This window comes from Accipiter gentilis, chromosome 5 (genome assembly GCF_929443795.1).
Source record: "Accipiter gentilis chromosome 5, bAccGen1.1, whole genome shotgun sequence".
NCBI lineage: Eukaryota > Metazoa > Chordata > Aves > Accipitriformes > Accipitridae > Astur > Astur gentilis.
In genome coordinates this window covers 47,059,297-47,079,458 of record NC_064884.1, presented here as the reverse complement: position 1 = coordinate 47,079,458, position 20,162 = coordinate 47,059,297, and the positions used below count along the sequence as shown (strand labels likewise).

The following is a 20,162-nucleotide window of genomic DNA, read 5'->3' as shown; positions in this document are numbered from 1 at the left end:
CTCCCGCTTACCGAGCGCCCGCGGGCGGCGGCCGAGCCCAGCGAAGTGGAACCGAAAGCGCCGCGGGGGGGGCACGGCCGGGGCCGAGGGCACGTGCTCCGGGCGGAAGCGGGGACGGCGGCAGCCCGAGGAAGCAGAGCAGAGCGGGCCGGGCCGGGCCAACCACGGGCGCCGCCGAGCGCTCCCGCCGGCCCTGCCGCGCCGCCCGCCGCTTGCAAAGAGCCCGAGGGACAGCCGGAGGGATAGAGTTTTATTGTAAGGACGGAGGAAGAGGTGGTCCTCCCCCTCATCACAGTTGACTTTAAAGTGCTCACCCTAAATAAGATACAGAGGTCATATCTGCACTACAGAATATAAGATAAATTATACCATGCATCCATTAACAAAATATACAAAGCCAACAGAAACAGATCTTAAGCCTGAGCATACATTATCTAAACCCTAGTAAAAAGTCACCTAGAGAAAACGGCATTTCACACATCACATTTCAGTCTGTAGTGAAGTGTTCCTCCTCAAACGTCTTAGTGTTTTGCTAATTTATAGAACACAGTAACATTCCAAGTATGAGGGTACACATAGAAAGAACATGTGTCCTGCTCGGCATTCCAGATGAAAGCAGATAACCACACTACGCTTAGAAATTTCACCAGCTACTGCACTTCATCCACGTCATTTCCTCCTCCTCATTCTAGCATAGGCATAAGCGAAAAGATACTCAAAACTATGCATAAATTAAGGGGGGGGGAACAGTGGTTTCAAGTTACAGAAAGATCTTTATCTGGTCCACAGCAGACAGCTGTACTGGCATACAGAGAGATGGGACACACTGCAAAATAGTTCTACTGTATTTCAAAATAAACATTTAAAGAGTATATCTTCCACAATCTATAAAAATAGGTTTAAAACAAAAAAATGGTATGATTTTTTTTTCTTCAATTAGTTTATGGTATCTTATCTCTAAGGGTATTACATCTTTTAAAAAATTACTACTACTCATCACCTGGTCAGTCACAATACTGATACTACTTCAGCTACATTGTGACAAAACAGGAACACCTTAGTTTGAAGCAGCAGTAATATGAAATATTTTAGGATCGATGGTCTCTTACTGCAGCAAGGAAAAAAGTTTGCTTAGAAGTAAGAACACAGCCAACACTGCTGTCACCTTCAGAGGGACTGGACTCTGAAAAGTCATCTATGGATGCACCACTGCACAGCAGTATATGTTGCTTGTTTCTTGCGATTCTTCAGAATCAAATCTCTCAGCACATATAGAAGGGAATTCTTAGATTTTCAAATTAAATATGGGCATCTAAAGCAAAATCTTGTGAGAAAAATGAATCCTACAGAAGTGTCTATGGAAACATGGGAGCAGCTAGAACCATCACAGGAGACTGTACACTTAAAACTCCTTAAGTTAATGCATTTTTCAAACTATAATTGTAAGTCACACAATCCCTACCTCAAGCACTCTGTCCATTCCTAAACATTACCAGAGTTTGTACTCCAATTCAGGTCTGGTTTTCTATACATTCTTCAATTCTTATATGTGGTATTAACAGAATAAAAGTTTTGCACTATACTGAAAAAAGGTAGTGGTCAAATTTTTAACATTTTTACAAAGAGCTATGAAGATTCTTAGAAAGGCCCTTCCTACTCTTACACTCCATTTTTAACAAAATATTTTACGTAGGCTGTATTTTCCTGGTAGAGGTATGTTTTGCACTATCATTACTAGAGCTGGTTCAATTGCTGCCGGCAAATTCACTCTCCTGCTTCATTCTGCTACAAGAAACAATGACTTCCCCTGGCATTTATCAGTTTAACAGTGGTTGTTACACTTTCAGACTTTTCAAAAGTTGTTTGATGGTTCAAGATGGCTTTCATGTATGAGCAATGTTTTTCTTCTAAGACTCATTTGCAAGATTTAAGTCTGTTACATTACTATCATGCATTGGACACATCAATTACTAAATCGTATCAGAATAAACAACTTTTTAGTTGGGGGCATCTCTTGTAAATTAGGCAAGACTACATTTTACAGCAGCATTTTACATTGGTTCCTATTCCAAAGCTTGTTATAAGGTCAACAAAACAAGTTTCCAGCTGCCTAAAGAAAAAAAAAAACAAAAAACTTACACACAATCAAAGGGGAAGTTCTTATCTGGGTGGAGGTTTAAGTAATTCTACAGGATTCCCTGATAAAAGGATTCAGTATGAAATTAGAGACTTAAAGAATACTCATTTAACTATGAATGAGGTCCAAATAACAGTTGAAATTCTGGTCTCCAATTCATAAGATGCTGTGACAAGCACTGTTTGACATTTCCATGAGAAAAAAAGTCAAAAGCTCAAAGAAAAGCCAAAGTTTTAGTCACACCTCCAAACAGAGAGCAGCTGAGGAGCAGACTGCTACTGTTGCAGTGTTTAACAAGAGTTTACTCAATGAAGACAATTCCTCCTTCCACCAGGAAGGTTCAGCATCTACTGCTGTACCAGTCACTGTTAGTGATCTGAAGCAATTCAGTTACCACTTGAACCATATTATTGTTGTGTTTCTTCAGCAGTCGCAGGTTTAACTGCCTGTCACAGAATCCCATCTCACACAGACTGGATAGAAGAGTGGCAGTGTGCTCTTCTGTAGCTGCAGGCTGCTGAAAACAAAAAGATAGTGAAATAAGCTATAAAAAGATCATTTATTTTTGCCATTTGAAGCAGTGGTCCTACATTATACTGGGATGTAATTAAGGCACAGGGGCCCTTTTGTCCACAATTAGCCGTTTATATTCACTTTCACTGTTCACTTAAAGGTGAATTACTACTCTTACATGATGGTGTAAGAGACATGCTTCTATCCCCATGGTATTGATTTCCCTATCTGCTGGTAGAGCAGCATACTTCAAAGGGATGCCATCAAGCTTAACATTTTACTATTGCATGAAGTCCTATAGAAAATACTGATACATTTATAAAATACGCACCTATAATTTTAAGGTTGGCATTCTGTGAAACTCATATAGCATACAGGAAAGACATTTACCTGTTGTATAATGGGTGGTCCAGCAAATAATGCTTTGTAGGCAGAAGCAGCAACTGACAATGCTCCTTTAACTAGTTCTCCTGCAATGCTGCTTCCTTGAGGGTATCTGCGGAGAAGTCAAGCATTACTTAAGGGTCAGTAAAGCCAAGTGTTTGTTTCATGCGAAACACAAGTCTCTCCCTGTTGATGTGACAACTGAGATTCAGTTCTTGTAGGAGAGAACAACCTATGATACAAAGGAATCGGTGCTGATCAGTAATTGAGCTATGCAAGAAGCCCATTCCTTCGTTCTTGATACCTTCTATTAAATTATGGTTTTATGCTAATGTACCTTAGTTTGCTTCCATAACATGACCTTTTGTAAAGAATTAAGTATTCTCACCCAGAAGAGTACATCTATACATGAAAGCTGCATACTATGACACATCCATTCAGGCCAGAGTAACTTCCATTTGTTTTCCATCAATTCTTAAGCCACTTAATATTCTGCTGAATGCTTTGTCTTATTCCTTCAGCCTCAGTGTCTTAAGACGCTTAACTTTGTAGCTAACTTACAAAATCCCTATTTTAAGAATCCTGAGATTTTCCAGAAAAACACCACAAAATTTTTAGAATGTTTCAGCTTGAGCTCTTCATACACTTTAGCTTGCCAATTCTGCACCCTTCACTTTCCTAAGTAGAAACCCAGATCTTATGAAAATATAGCATTATATAATTCAGCATATGTTTCCTTTAAGGGAGGCCTTTCTCCAAAATATTGACTACATGAAATCTGTAAGCCAGTGCTTCTTCCTAGGTGCCTAATTTAGCAGTTCTCAGTTTAAAACAGTGTTTGTGAAGTCACAGCTTCAGTTTCATTACCTTGGGTATTCTGAGCACTTCTGTTTACTAGTTAGAAATCCAGAAGATCCTGGTCCATGACTGACTTCGGCACCAGGTTCTAGAAAAGCAAGAAAAAAAGAAAATATCATATCAACATGCCCAGTTAATGAAAAGCTGAAGAGATGCAACATGTACATAAATGGGAGTGGCATTCAGTCCAAAATTAATACTTTCAAGTTTAGTTATCCAGACACAAACTAGATATGCAAGACTCTCACTGCAGTCAAAACAACCAAAGTATTTCAGAAGTCATTTGGCTGATTAGTCAGTGGGTGTTCACTTTAACATGAGATGAACTGCTGTCCGAGCTCCCAGTCATTTTAACAGCAGCTTAAATACATAGCTCATTAATTCCAGAACAAGGTAATTTTCTAGATGCCTACAAATACTTTTGAGTACCCTCCTACCACTTCTAATGAATAGATGCTCTTAACTGATCCACAAAGCCAATTATTTCTTTATTCAAATCTTCTATATAGTAAAATTTCAACACCAGAGAAAAAACAATCATTACTTGGTAGATTTCTGCTCTCCTCAAGAATAACAAGACATCAAATCCAATACTAGGCATAAGGAATAGGTGATAACAATAGGATGCACCCTTCATTAAGTACCGTCAATATCTTCTCTTATTTGATGATGAGGAGTGAAAGAGATATTCTCCAATGCTGATATGTTTGGTTCTTGAAAGATACGATTCTGAAGAGATGCAAGATTCCTGAGAACATAAGGCAAAAAAATTTACTTTTACTACTTTCATTCTACATGTACTCATGTAGGTAGGTCAAGATCAACAGACAAAAAAAAAAAAAAAAAAAAAAAAGCAGCTTCACATGCTCCCTTCTTTCTCTCTCTTGCACACACCTAATCAGTGAGTACAGGCTTCAGGACATTCACTCCAGTATGTGACAAAACTTTTTTTGCAACAATTTGTTTGGACACCGAACTTAAGCACAACATTGCAGACTCTACAGCAACACTAACATAACCATTTTGTTCTTGTCCAAGAAGTATACCTTTGTGTCTGGGGTAAGGTGTCTGCAATCTCTGGGGTTAGTGGTACTATAGCCAGTGTCTGAGAAGTTGTCAAAGTATCACTGACACTGTCGATCTGCAGCTGGCTTCCCCCTTCTGGATTCTCTGCTCCTGTTTCAGGTTCTCCTCTCTTCTCCAAAGTGGGCTGAGAAAGAGCTGAACTATACATAGACTCCCCTAAAGGACGACTGGTGTCAAAACACTCAGGGAGAATAATGATATAATCTTCTGACGAAGCAGAGGAGCCTTGACTTTGAACATCATCTTTATCATCATCTTCTTCCTCCTCATCAGAATTGCCAGTATCACTACAGGGGCTTGGTCTCTCATCAGGCAGTGGAAGGTCCCCTAACAGGAAAAAAAAATGGTAAGTATTAACACTCTACCCATTTTGTATGGATAACAGCAAAGACAGTACTGTCCCAGACATGAGAGGCAAGTATTCAGAAACAACTGTAAACTTTTGCTACTGATATTAATGGTATATATTGGGGGGGAGGGTGGGGGTATAGTGTGAAGGAGTAATAGATCTTACTGTTAAGCCTATGCAGATAGGCTGCTAATATAGGTATACTGCTTATAATAAAAAATAGGAATAAGAGCTACACTGAGAACTTAAAATAGCAGTTTCCAGCTTCTAAATTACATGCATCAGAAACAGTTCAGAGCACTGACTTCAAGCTACATGTACAAAATATGGAAACACCAGCCCTGTTTAATGTATGAGCACTTATTCGAATACCCAATTGGAACCTTTATGTCTCAGTTTTGCTTTTTTTTAAAGCAGCTCTTAAACTAGCTGCTTGTTCAGAGTACTGACATCAATTTTCTGACAAAATGATTCTCTTGACCTTATGAGGATCAATTTCCTAGAACAGTGTCAGATCTTTTTACACCCAATTTTTTTTAGCCCTTATTACAGCTTTATCTTAAATTCAAACCTATTTTACTTACCACAGTAATTTTCTATCATTGCCTCTGACTGATGACTCTTTGCTTCCTTTTTGGAAGTGAAATTACTTTTTATTCTAGGAGATTCTTCATTTATCATACTGCAACTGAAGGTGTCTTGCAATGTTTGTAAAGAGTCTAATAAAACAATCAGGAAAAACAATTGAAGCTTGTCACCACCTGCAGTGCAGGGCAATTTGTGGCCAATGTCTGACTGCAAAAAAGTAAAGCCACAGAAGCCAGCTAGAGATAGTACTTACTCTGGAGGATTTTCTTTTTTTGTGGGGGCTTATGGTCAGGTGCAGCATCCAGGGTTAGAGACCGAATTACAGTTTCACAGACAAACTGAGTCCCACTCATATCTTCTTCCCCTTCCTCCTGGTTCAATGGATGTTCAGCTTTCAATTTCAGTCTGCAAGTATCTGCAGGAAAGCAGGCTTCCGTCATTCCTTTGAAAGGAAGCACAACAGATAATTTTAATGCTACCACAAGGAAATATAAGAAGAATTTTTCAGGCTAGCCAAGGCTAAATTGACTCTATGTCTTAGTTCTTTTTTAAAATTGAAAGATTTGGGAATTCAGTTCAAGTTGAATGTGAAAGTCATTGAGAAATATGGGGGCCACACCTGGAGTGTTTGAGTGTAATCTAGTCTATGAAGGGCAAATTCTTAATTCTCCCAACAATTCTAGTGGTTGGACAAATCAAGAGAAGCATTTGCATTTCTGAATTCTACATATATTATGCTCCAGACATACATATATTACACATCAGACTACTGGTTTGAGCCAAACAACTGTTTGTTTTTCCACAAAAGGGAAAGACAGGACTTCGAATTCTTTTTAGACATCAAGTCTGCTGATTGCACAGAAGTGACAATATCCTCCTCCCCTCACCGCCAAGCTCCCCGTGACTACTGCTTACCAGGCACTGGTTTAAATCCACTCCCCTCATTCTCCTCCTCTATCTGACCTAAGCCAGGTTTCTCCAGCAAGGGGCTTTCATGTGGCAAAGGGGACATGCAGGGAGTCATGTCTGAAAAACAAAGGTAGCAAAGATAATTGGCACTAAGGCAGTAGGAACCTTCCTTCCTCCAGGAGGCAACCTTTTCAGAAGTTACCCTTTTTTAAAGCACATTTTTCTAAGACTGAAGAAACCCAGTTATCTTACAAGATAATTTGGTGAAATAAACAGCTAGCTTAGCATTACACTGGCACTGGTTAAGCAAAGAAAATGGCAGCCTTCTTCAATGTCTGGAATATTATGGTCTTGGGGATGTGAAGCTGAAAAGAAGCCAAGACAAAAATACAAAGCATAGCTCTCTCTGCTAGAGACAGCACACAGATATAGGAGAACCTTACCAACAGGAGTATTGTGTGGCACTCGCTCCAATTCCTGCACAATATTAATGTCCAACAGCTCAAAGGACAGCAAATCCTGCAGAAAAAAACACCACAGTTTTCATCAGCAAATGCTGAAATGGAATCCTATGCTGCAATTCCCAGCATCAGATCCCAGGACCTTACAAATAACTCTACTTTATTAGTTACTCAACATGAGCTCAGACAGAGGGCAGTTTTCCCATAATGTACATTCACATCATAGAACATGGTACACAAATTAGGGCAGCAACAGGCAGAGCTAAATACTCCCTTGTTAGGGGCCAGAGAAAGACCCAACGCTGTGACTCTGAGAATCTTAAGTCTGTCCTGCACATACCTTCAACATAATGACAGTCCCCAATACTAATTTAAGAAAATAGTTCTGCTACTTAAAATGCAATATACTCTTCCCAAAAATACAGTGGTTATTTTAGAGGTCAGAAGCTTTTTATTCTTATGGATGCCTATGTACCTAGATATCAAACCCAAGGTGGTTTGTTTTATCTCTACCTGAATTTTAGCACTTTACCTGTGCAGTGAGGAGATCAACTGATGGGATATAAAATTCTCTCTCACTTGGCAGATTTTTGATCTTTAAAGGAATAGTTGGCAGAGGTATTTCAGCCTGCTCCATGATTTCACCCATCAGTTGAGCACCTGCTTCTGTCTTTAAGGAAGCATCCTGCAAAAGCAAAAAAGTAATGTCCCAGAGTCCCCTTAGGCAGGCAGGAAATAATCACATGAAATGTAAAGCCTGAATTTTGTGTATAAGAACACAAGTAACTTGAAAAGAGATTAAAATCCACTCATTTTAGAGCCAAAAGGATAAGATCTAACATAAATATAAATCCTGCAGTGCTTCGCTTCAATCAAAGCAGCTAGACAAATAGCTGCAACACTCATAACTAATCCCATGCCTGTCAAAAAGAATGACAAAAAAGAATGACCATTTTAGAATTTAAAAACGCAATAAAAGTTGTTTCTTTAGTATTAAAAATAAAAACTAGAAGCAAGTAACTAAAGAGTCCCCTGGAAATCAATATAGTTAGGGATGCTACACCATTGCACCAAACAATACACATTGATCCTTCTACTAGGCAATTCAGAACTGACCCAAATACCGAATTAATCACTTGCCTGTTTGGTGCTGGAAGCTTTATCCTTCTGACAGTTGCTTTCTAGATAGTCAGTAGCTGGGGAGGGATCCACAACAATACTGCACCAGATCCTGGGCCCAAACTGTTCCCCTCTGTGGGACAGTCTCCAGTGAGAGGTGTAAGTTCCTTCTATGTTAGGAGCTACAAACTCAACTGAAACGGTTCCTACTTGTCCAGATGGAAGAGATGGCACTAACACATCTTTTTTTTCAGAAGATGCCAAGGTCAGATTTCCCCACATAAGTTTCAGCTGTACAACAGAATGTACAACAGAAAAAGCAAAAGTTAACTTCACAAGCTTCTCTGCAAACTGCAGGCAGTAAGGAGCACTTAAAGTTCCTCTGCTGAAAGGCCTTGTAGATACTAGGCATAGAGAAGAGAGGCTGCTAGTAAACATTCTCACATCAGTCACTATCACCACAAAGTAAGATACCCCCATCTTTCAACATGAATACAGTCACTTACAGAAGAAAGGCTTTCTGAAGTCAGAAAAGCAACACACCTGTTGTAAACAAGGTTGAAATGCAACATCATAACAGCACTAGACCACATGTTCAGTGATGTTAATCTTGATTGCTTTCCTCCTATAGTCTGCAGCTGTAAAGAGTGCCTAGACAGCTTATTGCTCCAGAATTCCCAGCTTGTGAATTAACAGGCCAAATGAAATCCTACACAGGTTCTGACAGAGAATTCAGATTCCCAATGCATACAAATATTATCTTCCAGAACTACTTTAGTGTGTAAAAGCAATAGCAAAGGCAAGATACCTTTGTGTCTGAGCTCCATTCCACGTTGCCAGTATTTTTCATTCGCCAGTGTTTGATAAACTTTGTTCCTGGTTGCAAGTGAGTCCCATCTGGCAAATTCTCATCCACAAACACCGCACTAAGTGTTGGGACAATTGCTTGGAAGGGTTGACTAGGACTCCTGGGACTGGGGGGAGGAAACAAATAAACAAAATACACCAAAACACTACCAAAACTGAGGAAGTCATTCAGCTGCTATTTCACTGGCTAAACATGGAGGAAGCCATTTAGTTTGTTTTCTCTTTCTACCTCTGGAAGCATTTCAAAATTCTTAATGTTTTAGCTACTGTTTTCATCTTAAGCCTAAACACTACATAGCAGTTCACTTTGCTCAAGGAAAAAAGAAACACATCGAAACAAGATTTTCTTATTTGGAAGGATATTATTACAATTACAGAACTCAGGCTTAACAGAGAAAAGCTCATTGTTCTTCACTTGATTTGATTTAGTCTGACAACACTTTGGGCTATGTTATTCTGCCAGAGAATGAAGTCATTTTTATGATGCTGAAGCAAAAAGATTGTGCTCTGGTCTAAGCGCTAGTGTCTTACTTGGCCTTACAAGCAACATTTTTCAGTAAGATACCAGGTTTTTGCTTGAAAGGGGCTCAAAAATAGATTTTAATCCAAAGCTTTACTGTTAATTTGAGCGCACTCAGAGAGGACTGGTGAAGCAGCTCATATGCATGCCAATTTTAGAAGAGCTAAAAGAAAGAATTCAGACCTAAATTAACATTGGTTTTGTTCCTGTAACACGCCTGTTCAGCAAGAAGGAAGCAAAGATAGCTGTTTCAAGCTCCCCACAAATCCAAGTAACTGATTAATGTTAATTTGACTTTTGAATGCCCTAAAGGGAAGGGATGAATTAAAAAAACCTAGAACTATACAAGTTTTACACCTGTACATTCATAAAACCAAAAGGGAATGGAAAATGCAAAGTGGTTGCCTGCAAAGGCTGCTGTCTAATGAGCCTCACCATAAGAGGAAAAAAAAAAAGGCACTGAACATAAGCACACAGAATGTACTTGACTTTATGCAGAAACACTTAATATAGCAGGAAGATACAGACTTTTTTAAAACTGGTAATAACGTTAATTTACACTGTATGTACATGCATATATGTAAATATGTATATATGTAAACCTAGGCATTCCCCTTCCGCCTAAATCTATATAAATCTACAAGTTTCTGGTAATAACCATCAGTTGCTTTTTTTCTTCTCCTACTTTCCTCCCAAGTAGAAACACTCCACCTTGCAAATTCCATTTAGACAAAATTCTCAGAGTCTAATGACAAATGATACTTTAAATCAGTAATTTCATGAACTTCCTCCTGTTACTTTAACTTGGTCCCATCACGAGAGGTCAGACAGCACAACTAAGAAACACTCAGCTAACAACATCTCTTACAGGAAGGTATTAGGTTGGAGACTCTCAGATTTCAGAGCAGGTGAGCCATTAGTTTCCAATACATGGACCGAGTTCCACAGATTAATTTTCCTGTGCAATTTTAGCTGCTTTTTGAGCTCTCGGACCTCTGCCTTCCGCTGTTTCTTCTCTGCTCGTAATCTTTGCTTTTCTGCCTTCAGAAATCTTTTGTCCATCTGCTTCTGGAGCCTGCAGAGAGAATACCCACCTTGTTACAATACACTAAATTGATTAGAATTTAGCTTTAGCCAACACAGTCTTAGCCTCAAAGGGAACACTTCATGGTTCTAGACTGGATACCAGACAATTTTAAGAACATCTTCATAGTTGCTTGTGAAGGTACTTTGAATGGCGTCAGTGAAAGAGCACAGTTGAAGGCAGATTACAGTACACTCAAAGAAAAAGCAAGTTCTCAAAGTCTGTTACCTACCTATAAACATAAAATTCTGTCTTTTCTACTTTGTTATTAAAAACACTGTAAGATTCATGGCTTGGGCCATTTATTAGTATTTAGCTATTTTTAGCTACGTACAATACAGCTGGAATACCATTTCCGTTTCTTGTTATCTCTAAATCTAAAAGCTGAACATCAACCCCAATACAGGTGTTCCCACTTTGCTATCAGGATAATCTTGTCAGGTACTGACAGGCACCACCATTTACCTAACTTGCTCCAGAGTAGCAGGCAGGCGAGATGAAAACTCTGCAAGGCTGTAATTCTCAGCAATACATAGTACAGGTCTTCGCAGCTTTAACAAGACATGGTTAGGATCATGTGCATATGTTCCTGCTTCACACTGTTCACAGATATTGTACGCTGGACAAAGGCTGAAAAGCAGAAAAGGCAGAACGTTACCAAGAGGCAGGCAAAGAATTAATGCAATAGAAAGAGACACTGAAGGATAATTAATCCTTACATTTCTGCAGAGAAACAACTCTATATCATACTACCACTGTAAGCAGTGCCTGAGTGAAACAGAAGCTGGTTCTCTCACTTATACATCAATATTTGGAGCCATTTGGAATATCTGGATCAGTATCTCTCTTCTTGGCAAAACTGTAATAGTTCCCACTTCCTTCTTGAATACATATTGAAAAAAACCTGATGCTTCCTTTAGCACAAGTGACTAACAATTGTTGCTATAAAGGATAAAACAGTATACTGAAATCAAATCCCAGAAACATGATCATACTTATGAAAACAAAGGATAAGTCAACTAAAGTATTCAGGGATGCAAAGCAGATTGGTCCTGCAGGAACAGGACTGCTAAAAAACAGACTGTCATCTCCTGCCGGCAAGAAAAACATACAAAGAAAAACCCCTGTTGGCATTTCATTCACTGCTGCTGCCTAGTCCTAAAATACTTACTTTTACAGCAATTGCCTCATTCAAATAAAAACCTCAGTTTTGACACCTCACTTAAGACACTCAGCAAGAACTATTTCATATTATTAAACTGACAACAGTGAGATCATTAAAAAAATCCATGACCTTCCTTAGTCTCATTGAGTGTCAGAACTAAATAAAGCACTATTATAGACTGGTGGTTTTAAGTTTTGCTTTCTTCTGTCATTAACTGAACTAAACATTCTCCTTTACAATTACTGCATGTTATATGCAAAAAAGGTAAAGGAGTGTTTGAGTGCTATGAAGCACTCAGAAACACTCTCTCACTAACAATCACATTTTCTCAAAACAGTATTAATCTTGCTCTTATGCAGATAAGGTCTAGCGACCACAGCAGAGAATATAAGCTGTTTGTAAGACACACACTAGACATTCTGAAACGTATAGCATGCTGCAGATTAGAAATCTAGAAGTCTACACCACCAGGATAGGTTCTCGGACTCATTCACACACCCTACATGTTAGGTTTCCCACACTCCCATCTCTCATCATATTCTACCTGCACTGGTAGCGAACTCCAACAATTCGGGCCTGGCAGTTGCAGCAGGAGATCAGCCAGTCACACTGGTTGCCATTCCCTGGTTGGCTCTCTGAAGTTGGAGGTGCTGCTGTAATAGAGCTCTCAGAAAAATCTGGAGGCTGACTGTGATGAATAAGCTTCTCATAGAGCTTCTGCTCCAGTTTCTCAACAGTTTCCTTAACTACTTGTTCCCTGAACTGGAAAAAAGTAACCATGGATGAGACCCACCCATGCAGCTTCAGAAGTTGGATTACATTGTCCCAAGTCTCCCAATCCGTAAATCATAAAGCAGCTCAGAATCCACTTCCCATCCACCCAGCACATTCCAGATGAAATTCAACAAGTATCACATTCCTCAAAGAGGATTTGTATTTTAGAAAATACCAGCCCATAGCTTTTGACAAGGCAAATCAAAAATCATATACTCATGCTTACAATATTAAGGTGGTTCTTCCATAACGCTGCATGAAGGGAAGGAAACTAATCTCCAAGACAATTAACACAACTCCCAACAAACCCCTCTGGAGTCTCCACTATTAAGTCCTGATTTTGTCCACCAGGATGTTCTAAATACAACTATTAATTTCCTCTATCTTTAGTTTGTATAAAGAGGTAGCAAAGGAAGGGAGGCTCTAGAAAAAAAAAAAGCTTACAGCTAAATGCATATGCTATTGTACACTCTACCTTTTAGTTTCAAGAACTCACTAGCCAATTAATTCTTAGCATTCATATGTAATTGCTTCTCAGTGATGTTTATTAGCTGTTCAAAACAAGTTAACACCCACATGTTATTAACCTATAGGTTATACTCAATGGTCTCAAAGTATTTTCTTAAACTGAACAATCAAGAAAAGCAAGGTCATCAAATGCTATGCTTCAAATCCCAGGAAGCCTAAGTATTACCCTACTGAAACTGGTCAAACAAGAGTCTCCAACAGCAACATTGTATTTCATGCTCTCTCTCATGATGAGTGCCCTGAAGTTCCTAGGACCATCTGGAATGCAACAAGTATTCTATCATGGGAGGTACTTGAAACTACACTCAAACAAATCAAGTGCATAAGCCAAACAATCCACTTTTCACAAGAAGTGGCATGTATCAAAATTTTTTTTTTTTAAAACACCTACACTGCACAGTCATAGTTAGACATCTAGTTTCCATTTATCACCACAAAAGCAAAGCGATTAAATGCCTAAATGCCCTTTAAGATCCTGGTCACAAGTACTGAGAGGAAGTGTGATCAGATATAGAAAGTCAGGCATCACAGGTTTTCCACCCACAGCCTGTATTCCTTTAAGAATACCAAAATTCAGAAGAAAATACACTTACTGTTTCCAAGTAGCTAGTAAACCATTCTGGAGGATTTTCATTTGTTCTTCCTTTTCTAGTGTGATTTAACTTTTGCTGGGGAAAAAACCAAAACAAACAGAAAAACATACCACAAAAATAAGTCACGAACCTTAAGTGTGCAAAGCTGAAAAAAACCTCAATACAGCAAGTTAACCACTTTCAAATAGCTCTCCCTTCAAATGTCTTTACAAAAAAAATAAATATTTCAAGTTCTTCAGAGAACAGTGGAAAAGCAACACAAGGAAGCAACTGACATTTGCCTGAAAGATTTCTGCCTTACCTGCATTTGAGTATAATCATACATCAAAGCCAAAGAAATCAAGTCAACCAGAAGTTACTAGACAGCAATCAGAGCTTCAGGAGACCAACTGCTTTGCTTATCAAAATACTTAAGAACGGTAAACATGAAAGAATCTGCATTTCTAAATGCTGCATCTAAATAGCCTCTTGAAGACATTCAAACAATTTTGCAAGCTTCAATGGGCGTGCAGGTAGCTGAAAATGAAGACCAACTTCCAAATTCAAGAAGTTACCCATACATACCCATTATGTATGGGTAAAGATGACGATCAGCCTATAAAGTGAATTACACTTATGAATGCTTTGTTTTAATGAATATTTAATCCAGCTCTGCATCCTACCTGAATTGTCAGCTCCTTTTCATTTTTTATGTCTTCCTCTAATCCCTGAGCTAGCATGGAATAGTGCAAAAGAGGTTTCTTCTCATCTTTAGTAAGTGTCAACTTTTCTGTTGCAGTTTTTTCATGTAGTTGCAAAGAACAAGAATACGAAGTTTCTTTCGGAGGAGAGTTTTCTTCATACACATTCATCTGAAGTTGATTTCCTTGTCTAACTGCAATCTAAATAAACAGTACACACACACCGTATTTACCCCACTTGCAACCAACATACAAAATCCTGTAAAAATACAGCACTACACTATAGTGGAAAGGTTGGGGAAAGACTAACACATACAAAAAGAAAAACTGGGTGAAATTCCAAGGTACGGTCAGCTGATATTCTATTCTGCCTTCCTTATAAGGTTAACAATATGCTTATTACAAAGTTTATTATAAGCAAAAGGATACTTATGCAGATATTCTGCAGGAATTTTTCAATCTACAATAAAACTGTTCATATGGGCCAATAAACAATAGAGATTCTGTCCAGGAACTTTCAGTAGATTTTAATTTGTCATTCTTTTCAAATTATTATCAGATTTGAGATTCAGACCACGAGCAAAAAGTTCTGAAAGCATTAATATTGTACAACTGAAATTTAAAGGAATGCAATTCTTGTTTTGCCTACATAAAATTAACTGCTTATAAAGTAACTAAGCATTGATACCAATTAAAGTTTTAATATTGTACTCTCTGGCAATAGAGTCTACATGGCAAGATTTTTAAAGGGATCCCGTTAGAGCCCAGTATCTCCAAACATGGGATTACCATTTAAGTGTTTGAGAAAGCCAGTCATTTAACCAATGAATTGGCTGCTCAGGGCCCTGAATCACAACTGTCTATTCAACTAATTTATACAAATCAAGCTTAGCCTAGATGGAAAAAAATATTGTAGCAAAACATTCAAACTAGTGTCCAAAGCTAGAACACCAAGTTATTCTGATTTCCATGGGCCAGGTAATGGTTTTTCTCAGCTACACCAATTTTAATTGGAGAAGGATAAATATATTGAAAAAAGTCAAAGAGAACATTTACCTTCAGAGCTTCTTCATATTCCTCTAAAGAAAAAGGGAAAGAAATGTGAATTTTCCCTGTCTCAAACAACAGATATAAGTTTAGCACACAGTATTTAGGGACCCTTACATCAAGCAATTTCTCCCATACCTTCTGTAAATTCTTTTAAAATAGTGCTACTGAAAGAAGAAGTTGTATATATAACAACAAGCAAACACGCTCTCACAGCCTAGAGACTTCACATTCAATTAATTTAGTCATTTCCAATTTGTTCCTATGGATCAAAAACTCCTTGCTTTGGGAAGAATTTGATGTCCCACCATACATAAAATGCAAAAATAAAAAAGCAAGCATTCTCAACTGCTTCTCGAAAAACATGAACAACAGTTGGGGTCCGTTTACTGATTTCACTTCAGTAAAGTAGCAGCTCACCTTTGCTATTCACAGAGACCTGCAAAGAGAAATAATAGTGAGTAATAGCCACTGATATATTTTTGTGATTCTCTTAAAATTAACACGCTTTCAGAATAAATGTACTTTTACTCAGAGTTTCCAAAATACCACTTCTGCAGATATTTGTTATTGCTGCCATGTTTAATCATTAATCAATGTTGTGGTGTTCTGGAGTAGACCATGTCCTTTATTAGATTTGCACAATAAGCAAGGTCTCTGGCACCTACTAGCACCCAGAACAAGTGTGGTCTCATCTACTGGAAGTAAGCTGCAGCCAGTACCACTGGGTTTGCTATAAAAGTACACAGTTGTTGTATCCGGTCGCTTTTAATGCTCAGCAAAAGAACAGTTAAGTGTTTCATGATTTAGACACAAACCAAGCCCATCTTCCACAGGGCTCATTTATCAATTTTTCATATAGAAGTTACTAATATAAGAAGCTATTTAATCACTACAGCATTGCACGATTCTGAACCATGTTTACTCTATTAGTATTTGAAAAAGATCTTCAACAGATGCATCTATATATTTATATAGATGCAGGCTGGAAAATACAGGGAGAGTCTTTCCCTGAAATGCTGCTGCAAGCATCTTGACATTTCCCCTTTGTTTTTATTTTTTCCCTGCCCTAAGATCCCCATCTCTGCAATTTAGTAGAGCTACAAACCAAGTAGGGGAACACTGAGCATGCAAAAGTTACCTTCTGTTTGAGAGCTAAATTCTACTCTAAATCTCTAGATAAACAGAAAGAATATGAGAGGGTGAGGTTACACCAAGCTGGAAGTTACGCAGCAAGGACAACCAGAAGTAACCAATTTGTTTTCCAAGACAGTAATCTGCTTGGAGATTATAGCATTTGCATAAAACAAGCAGAGGATTTGAGTACACCAGATCACTTAAGTAAACATATGCTAATGACAGGGGACCTACATTTTCCAGAGGAAGGAGCATAGATTGAAGAGACAGGGCTTTACCACGGCTGTAGACACAAATGGTTACAACTACCTTATTCTCATAAAATGAAAACTAAAAGAGTCCCTCAACAGAAGCATCGCTCCCTCAGAGTGCATAGAACCACTGGCTGATTCTATGGGGTGGGAAAAAGAAAGGCAGCAGCTTATTAGAAAAATATTATTTTAAAATAAGTATGCTACATTAAGAGTGAAACCACAAGACTAACAGCTATTTTCTTATCAAGGGGCAAAAAAAAAAATCACCTCTGATCTGCATAATAGACACTCCTCAAGGACCCACTAAAAATTATCAAGAGGCAGAAAGGTTCACACCAGACATATTTTGTTAGACCTGTTGGGAGGGTGGGGTGGCGGGTATTTACCTCATCATCATCTTCATCAATGTATTTGATCTGAATGTTGTCCAGGTCAAATGAAACTTTAACCTGTAAGAAAAAAAGAACACAAAACCACAGTGAGACATAATAAGCCTGATTATTAATAGGGAAAAATATTTTAAACCTTCCACCTCTCCCTTCAGTTTCTCAGTTGAAATAAACATTGGTTTACAAAATCCATTCTTCTGGAGTTGAACAACTCTCCCCAGTGCCTTGCCTCCAACCTTTACTAACTTTCCATAACAAAAAGAAAAAATTCATTTCTTTAATGTTTCACCTTCCCCAGTTAATGTTTACCCCAAAATAAATAATAATAACCTTTCCATTATAAAAGGACTAGCTCAGGTTAATGAACTCAGTCACAGCAAACACTGCAATATACAGAGGCTAAAGCCAACAATCACCAAATGACAACTTTACATTAAAAAGTACCAGGAAGACAGGTCACACAGGTGATTAGCCTTTTTTCCACAAACCTACTTGTGTTTTGAGAAACTAGGGTTAATTCAAATACTAAGAAGAGCGAAGTATCTTGTTCTGCTACTCACTGGCTGATGCACTGTACATCTGAACATATAAATCCATTACAGAGATCAGAATTAGGAGAATAAAGCTGAGCAGCTATTTTGTATTTTGCATTAGTAGGGCAGAACTAACAGCATCAAAAAAACCATAAATGAAGGCTGTTGTTTCCCTATGTTGAGTAACAGTCTTTGAGGCTCACATGCATTTTTATATCATTTACCTACACAAGCTATATTTTTTTTAACAGAAACTCTCTCTGAAAAACTGATATACCCAAGACATTCTGCTAGCCTGGGCCTAACAGAGGAACACTACTAGCAGCCTTACAAGACAGCAGATGGTTGGGACTTAACACTCTGCAATGAATGTGCTACAGGCAGGTTCTTCCAGTGATATATCCCAAATTAATTTTGGGAGTGCAGCAAGAAAACCAACTCAGCTTGTCAAGAAGAGACTGTGGTCTGTATCTACATTGTCTAGCACCACAGATTGTTCCTGTAAAACTCAAGCTAGAACCAGAGATTGGGTTATCCCTTATGAACACCAAATGTTTAATAACACACTAAAACATAGGAAAAACACAGTTTAACTGATACTACCTTGAAACAGTAAGTCACACAACATAGCGCAGAGACACCCAGTGGTACTACCTTGGTTAGGGAAACATTATTATAATAGAACACCACACCTTGAACTGAACAAACACACCCTCACTTTCAGGCTAAAGATGAAGGGCAGCACCATGCTTACATAGCAATCTGCTTCCAGCTTTGATGCAAGTAGGATTCTGACTAATTCAGACATTCCTGCAGGGTCTACTTGCCACCAAGTATTTTAAGCCTGAACTAGTGCCTCTTCTAGAAGACTTAAATATGATGAGTGAAGATGATGCAGTTTAAACTTTGAAGTTGAATAATTTACAATGCAAGAACCTCCTACAAGGTACTGGAATATGTTAGCTAAAAAAAAGAACTGAAAGAAAATAAAATACTGGCAAGATCTCTGAAAATGCAACTTTGAGAGTAAGCAAAAAAAAAAACCAAACCAGAACAGTTGCTACAGAATTAAAAAAAAAAAATCACTGCAGCTTCAACATAACCAAGGGAATCCTTACTGCACAATTTCAACCTCATCCCATACAGAAACTTTCACTGAATAGCACTGGAAGTAAACATCCAAACAAAAAATCTTCAATATACCAAGTGCATTATATACAGACCTTCATAACCAACTGCCTGTGCATGCATGGCCCAGTAACAAAAACAGTTATATCCAAACTAGCACACACAAGATGCCAGGAAGCAAGAAACCAAAAATACATTAGTGACTCGGTACACCCGACAGCAAAGATAAGTCTGCAGGAAAACATTCTATAAGCAACAAAAGAGTACTACTTCACCTTATCTGCTTCAATGCATAAAAGAGTGGGAAATAAGAGGAACTTTATAGGGGTACAGTGCCAAAACCAAGTATCCCTAACTGTGGAAAAGAGCAAAGCACGCAGCTAAGGACACCTGCTCACACAGAAAAACAAGCGACCCATAAGAAGCTTTATCCAAAACAGGCTTTTCACGCCACTCTAAGTACATAAACAGGAGTAAAAGTTACTGTTAACGCTAAAAGAAAAACTGAGACAGCAGCAGTCCCTCAGTTCTAACAGTCTGTGAAATAGGGGACGCAGTCTAGGAAGACGAGAGAGAAGATGCTGGGGCCTCAGAGAGGCGCTTACACTCCCAGCACCTCACTGACACGGCTCCCCACGGCTGCGGCAACCGCGGCTGCGGCAACCGCGGCTACGGCAACCGCGGCTACGGCAGCGCTGCCCCGCAGCGGGCCCTCCGCTCGGCCTCCCGTAGCGAGGAGGGACGGGACAGGCAGCGCTCACCATGGCCTCCACATCCGCCCACGTCGTGTGCGCCGAGTCTGACACGAGGAAACTTTGGGTCTCCCCACGGCAGGTGACACGAAGGTTCACCTGCGGCTCCATGCCGCGCTCTTGAGGAGGCAAGGGAAGCCCTGTCAGGCGGCCCGACGATCCTAACATGGCGGACTGAACGCGGCCGGCCCCCCCACCCTCCGCACGATACTATTGGCAGTCCCGCCTGCCACTCATCAACCTCACCACCCTGGTTGGCCAGCGGGGGCAGGGCCAGACACTGTGGAACCACAACAATAAACAGAGC

The 20,162-nt window shown here is 39.1% G+C and overlaps 1 protein-coding gene across 5 annotated transcripts; it reads right to left on the bottom strand.

Annotated features, from left to right (window-relative positions):
* Positions 1 to 237: 237 nt before the first annotated feature.
* NBR1 (NBR1 autophagy cargo receptor) lies at positions 238 to 20,063 on the bottom strand. Of its 5 annotated transcripts, none has more exons than XM_049799634.1 (21): positions 19,865 to 20,062; positions 17,440 to 17,502; positions 16,083 to 16,101; positions 15,672 to 15,694; positions 14,598 to 14,816; positions 13,936 to 14,010; positions 12,585 to 12,802; positions 11,341 to 11,505; positions 10,660 to 10,866; positions 9,213 to 9,378; positions 8,426 to 8,695; positions 7,818 to 7,970; positions 7,268 to 7,343; positions 6,831 to 6,941; positions 6,169 to 6,357; positions 5,912 to 6,046; positions 4,939 to 5,305; positions 4,537 to 4,640; positions 3,902 to 3,980; positions 3,041 to 3,146; positions 238 to 2,654 (listed from the first exon to the last, which is right to left on the bottom strand). In XM_049799634.1, exons 1-21 carry the CDS (start codon positions 20,021 to 20,023, stop codon positions 2,478 to 2,480), a joined length of 3,081 nt encoding a protein of 1,026 aa, XP_049655591.1. In that variant the 5' UTR covers positions 20,024 to 20,062; the 3' UTR covers positions 238 to 2,477. The 5 variants fall into 5 exon arrangements, with proteins under 5 accessions (XP_049655591.1, XP_049655592.1, XP_049655593.1 ...); XM_049799635.1 differs by having other exon boundaries at positions 238 to 2,651; XM_049799636.1 differs by having other exon boundaries at positions 6,169 to 6,330.
* Positions 20,064 to 20,162: the final 99 nt, after the last annotated feature.

Coding starts and splice junctions, on each gene's coding strand:
- NBR1 (XM_049799634.1), bottom strand. CDS start 20,023: ATGTTAGGATCGTCGGGCCGCCTGACAGGGCTTCCCTTGCCTCCTCAA. Junction 5,306..5,911: donor AATGATAGAAAATTACTGTG/GTAAGTAAAATA, acceptor TTTTCCTGTTAG/GGGACCTTCCACTGCCTGAT. Junction 4,641..4,938: donor ACCTTACCCCAGACACAAAG/GTATACTTCTTG, acceptor TTATGTTCTCAG/GAATCTTGCATCTCTTCAGA.